Below are 5,658 nucleotides of genomic sequence, written 5' to 3' on the forward strand. Positions count from 1 at the left end.
TAGTAAAAAGTTGTTATTGATTAGAGTTATTATACATAGATTAGAAAAAATTGTATCTATTTGTTTTTATACAATAATAATGTATTGTATATTATACAAATTATAGATACATAGAAAATAACAAAGTATTAAAAAACAATCAAAACATTAAATATAATCAATTGTTAAAAAAAATGGTAATTGTTGCATAGCAATTATTTTATAAATTAAGTGTTTAATTTTTTTTTAAAATTGTATATTTAATTGGATAGATATGATCAACGTCACAAATGTCATTCAAGGAGATATAATAATGTTAAAGTCAACAATGTACTTTTATGATGATGTATAAAATATTTTATATGTCAATCAAGTCATTGATTGAATTGATGACTAGTTTTAATGACAAAGAGCACAATTTTTTTGTATCTTTTCTTAATCTCAAAGATTGTATATTTGTTGTTTCGTGGATAATATGTACATTATTTCAAGTGTGACTTATATCTCAAACTTTGAGGTTGTTTACTTTGGTTATTTGTCCATTGAGAGGGGATTTACTATCTTTTTGCTGGATGATCTTGTGTGGTTGACTGTGTGAAACCACTTCTATGGGCAACAACCATGTCCTCTTGTGTTGTTGTTCTACTGTAACTTGCTTTGGTTGATGTAAAACTTCATGCATTTCTTTTTAGTTTTCCTAATCCAATATAAAATACAAATAAAAAACAAAAACAATTGATATTTGCAATGACTATTCCCAACATGAATCAATAGAGAGAAAAAAAGATGACATTTAAAAAATTATTAAATGAAAAAAGTAATTATAGATTAACATAATTGTTGCTCAAATTTTTTAATTCTATACTGTGATTGGTTGAACTAATTAAAAAGTTGGATGCAATGAATTCATTAGTATCGTGCGTATAGAAATTAATAAATTAGATTTTATCAAGAATGTTGTCATTTTTTTTAATTAATAAGCCTCTAATCAACATTAATAAAGAGATTAAATACATATTCACAAAAAGAAGGGTTGGGTGGTAAGAAAGCACACCCCGAAAGTCACATGGGCAGAGCCCAGAAAATTAGAAAGTCATGGGCCAAGTCCAGAAATCTAAGATAACAAACATTAAAAAAAGGCCATCAAGCGGCCAAGGCAGTGCCAGCAGAGCCAGGAGGGTCTCTGTCATCCCTATTTCCCCATACATCAACGGGGTAAGGATTGATGTCAGGAGGAGATCGACCATCATTATCTTCTTTTTCTTTGATTTCTTCCTTGCGTCGGGGCGAGATTACAAGGGCCAGCCGCGGAAAGACTTTATCCGAATTTGGCCAACTCGAACCAGAAGTAGGAGCATCATCAGAGGGCCAACCACCCCTACTCCCCGACGACCCACCAGAAAACCACCCCTGGCTAGCCCGCAACAGAGGAGAGCGAGTGTGCCGAGGTGGAGGCTGAGAGCGGGGGCGCATGGAGCCACTCTGCCGCCGGCTCCGAGAGGGCGACCGGTGGCGGGAGGAGGAGGGCGAGTCGAGGACCCGGGCCACAGTGCATGGGGCATTGCCCCAATGGTCCAGGAGGACCTGGAGGTGAGCCACTTCAAGCACCACTTTATTGGCTTGCACCTATATCTGAAATAATACATTAGAGCAAATAGTAGCTTTAGAATACATAGAAATCTGACAATCCATTTGATAATGAGCAAATATGCAGGCATTTCTATCTTTCCAAATAGTAAAGAGGATTTCTACCCTGAAAGTGTGCCAAAGCTAGGTATATTTAGCTGGGAATCTGGGCAAATCCCCCAACAGAATCATGTGCCAAGAGAACGGCTCCAGCCGAAATGACTGAAAAAAATCATGTATCCAGTTCCAATACTGTTGGGCCCTAGGGAAAAACCAAAAGAGATGCTTAAAAGTCTCAGACTGCCCACAAAATGGGCACCGAGGGTCCGAAACCCCCAAATGAACAAGTCGAGAGCCCACAGGCAAGCCTTGGAAAAGAATACACCAGGCAAAATGGGCGAGCTTTGGTTCAACACTTGCAGACCAAGTGTTGGCAAATCTTTTACGCCAAACAGGCTTAGGAGATTGAAGTAACCACCTCTGATTCAGACTCTGGATCATGGGAAAGTGAGGCGACAACCACCTGTAACCAAGCCGAGGCTTGTAGTTTCTCAAAGGAGTATCTGGGTGCCATTTCCAATCTTTCCACCAAGGCTTGGGCCCACGAATACCAATTTTATGAAGCATCTCATCTGGGATAGCACTCACCAGACCTTCAAAAGTAGCTCGATCCTGGTTTTGAAAACTATACAAAGCATGTAACTCGTCCCACTTCATGATGCACATGGCAGGTTTGAGAAAAAGTTGATGAAGAGTATGAATACCCTTCTTATGAAATCTGAGAGCTTTGAGCCAGGGCACTTTGGCCAAGGGCTGGCCGTTTCTGGCAAACAGGGGCGACCACCACACATTGTGCTGGTTCAATGAGAGCCCGTCCCGAAAGCTGGAGCCAGACCACCGGAGCTAGGGTTTGACAGACTCCCAGGTACGCCAAATGCTTTTGGCAACAAACATTCCAACTATCTGAACCGGCTCTTTCATAACCAGAAGGGTCTGGAGGCCAATTCTAACATTGATTATATTGATTTTAGAACACCATTAATTTAATTTAATTTTAACATCTAATTATCTCTATTTTTATAATCAACCCCTTTTTTGTATTGAGATTGATTATTATATTTTCAAAAGTTTATATTTGTTACATTTGTGTGAGGGAGATTAAAATTGAGTACTATTTTATTTTTATACACTCTTTTTGTTATGAGATTAGAGAACAATACAATCTTTTTAGCCCATTATTACTTATGAAGTTCAAAGATGTTTCATCTTTGTCAATGTCTTCGCCAAAGACTTGCTTCCACAATTATCTATGATTAGAGCATTTAATTCTTTCATTCACATTTTTTTTCCTTTTTGATTGAGTAGGAAGTGATTCCATCAATTGTAGTTAGATATATAAAGATTTGTGAAGAATCAAAATATTGAATCTAGAAGAGCTTTTATTGCTTTGGATAGATGGATTGTCTTCTAACAAGAATGATATCTAGGCATATTTTACATAGATTTTTCAAAATATAGAAATACTAGTAAATAATATACACACTACACACTTAAAAAAATAAATTTAAGCCTTAATGAGATCGTTTAAGAAACACACACACACACACATTCAAAAAAGGAGCAAAACTTATTCAAAACGAAGCAAAGATTATAAAGCAAAGGCCAAGGGCCCAACCAAAGACTACGCAACTAGAACAAAAAAAAGTTTCAAAAGGAACCCAACAGAAAGAACAACTAGGGGAAAGGACCTAGTAGTTGTGCACCCTAACTTCACGCTTCTCAAAATCCTACGTGGAAATTTCAAACCACTCCGATTTTTTTACAACAACTTACTTGGCAAGTCCCTTGCTTATAACTAAGGTTTCAAGGCCACATCATCAAATTTGATGCCACATCAACATGCTTTTTGCCAAGGTGTCCAAAACAACCCCCCCAAAAAGTGAGACCGATAGGTGTGCAAAAGGGCCCCAATACTTGTGCAGCTGATGTGGCATCACATGATTGGTTACTTTTCACAACAAATGGTATATTTCATTCAATTATTGGTACTTATCATACAACTATTGGTGCAATGTTATACTAAGATTGGACATTAAATCAACAAGTATGGGGGTATTAAATCAACAACTTCTATCACAAGAATTGGAATGCGCTCAACTACTGGGTCCTTTCCCCTACACCATCCTATTTTCCACAATTAACTTTTCCAAAGTCTTTGAGTACTCTTAGGCAAGAGCCCTAGTCATCCACATCCCATATACCAAAGTGCTCAGAAGCCCATTTAGCTAGACAATTTGCCACTTTATTCCATTCACGAAGAATATGACAAAAAGAAATATGATCCAAATTAGAACACAAATTCGAAATTTACTTAACCACCAAAACTAATTGCTAACTAACACCATACAAGTGTTGCTCCTTCATCATATCAATCCCATTTTGAAAATCATATTCATAGACAACCCTCTTCCAACCAAGTTAACACCCTAAAGAAATACAATAATTATTAACAATAATAGTTACTATTTAATTGAAAAGTAAATATTTGTATTTTAAATAATATTTTTTCAAAAAATTCAATTGCATATTTGTTGAGTCAATCTTCATCTAGCCAGATTCAGTGAATATCAATAGTTATCCAGTAAGCCTACATTGAAGACTGGGCCCTGTCTCCATCTACGGAAATTACGACAGTGCACGTCTGTTTTCAAAAAATAACCATTGACATGGGAGTCGCCGACGCTTCGATCAAAAATTTATCTTGTACCCTGTTCATGTCAAATAGCATAAAACAAATAGACAACAAAAATATCACAAAACCAAACCCCACGATACATTTTTCAGATCTGGCAGAAACCATCGAAGAAATTTGTTTGAAAAGGCTTAGACTGCAAACAAAATAGAAAACCTTGTCGATTCAAAAACCTGAAAAAGCTCGAATGGCGAGGGGATCCTCACAGTCGCAGACGGCTTCAGCAGTGACGAGGGGCGGCCCTACGGGTGCGGCGCCGCGCGGTACCGCAGCCGCAACGGCCGGACTCCGGCGCAGAAGGACCACGGGGGCCGGTGGAAGTGGAGGCGGCGGAGCTTTTGGTGGCGGCGGCGGTGGACCGAGCAATATGCTGAGGTTTTACACAGATGATGCCCCAGGACTAAAAATTACGCCCACGGTTGTATTGGTGATGAGCCTCTGTTTCATTGGCTTCGTTACCGCCCTCCACGTCATCGGCAAGCTCTATCGCTACAGGTCTGGGGGAGCTTGATTTTTAAATTTTCGTTATTGAGGTTTGCAAGTTTTAAATCTACGTTGTTGCCCTTGTTCTTGTTTTAAAGTAAAAGCTTGTTTGATTTGTTTCTCATTTGCCCCCAATCTTCTCTTGTTTGCTTGGGGTTTTTAAGGGTTTGTAAGTTTTGTCAAGGGCAACAGGCCGTGCAATATTTTGTCTGCTTTTGAAATTAGGGGAATTTGGCCTGTTTTTAATGTATTTGGCCTCTAGATCTTGTAAATCGAAACTTTGTTCATCAGATGAATGACAATGAGGCTGGTTCACTTGGGGCATTTCTGTTTTTTCTGATGTTTGTGTCCTTAAATTTCAAGGAACCCTGCATTTTCTGAAAGTTAAGAAATGATACCGGATATGGCACTGAGTATCTGGACGAATAATCTAGGTCATATCTCATGTCCAAATACAGTGCTGTGCCATTCGGAGTCGAATCGGGCTTAGGGTTTTTAAATTTTTTCAGAACATTGAAGAAAAGAAACATTAATAGATTGTTCTACACACATATGTCACTGAACAAAAGACGCATATAATTTTAAAAATGTTGTAAATAAAAATCTGAAAACTACAAGGTATTTGTATATAACAATATAAGCAAATATTTTGATGTTAATTTCTGTACCTTTGATGTATAAATTATATTTAAGTGCATGCGCATGTGGTTTTACAAATACCTCATGCGATCAAATCTATATGAGTGTATCTTTAAAAATTGTCATATCCGAATTAGATACTGCATTCGTTTCTGTTTCTGTATAAATTACCTTTTTAA

The 5,658-nt window shown here is 37.6% G+C and overlaps 1 protein-coding gene across 1 annotated transcript; it reads left to right on the forward strand.

The window, feature by feature from the left end:
• The first annotated feature begins 4,229 nt into the window (after positions 1–4,229).
• LOC131040232 (protein transport protein Sec61 subunit beta) lies at positions 4,230–5,164 on the forward strand. The gene has a single exon (XM_057973124.2). The coding sequence runs from the start codon at positions 4,545–4,547 to the stop codon at positions 4,866–4,868; it is 324 nt and encodes a 107-aa protein (XP_057829107.1). The 5' UTR covers positions 4,230–4,544; the 3' UTR covers positions 4,869–5,164.
• The last annotated feature ends 494 nt before the right edge of the window (positions 5,165–5,658 follow it).

This window comes from Cryptomeria japonica, chromosome 7 (genome assembly GCF_030272615.1).
Source record: "Cryptomeria japonica chromosome 7, Sugi_1.0, whole genome shotgun sequence".
NCBI classification, from domain to species: domain Eukaryota; kingdom Viridiplantae; phylum Streptophyta; class Pinopsida; order Cupressales; family Cupressaceae; genus Cryptomeria; species Cryptomeria japonica.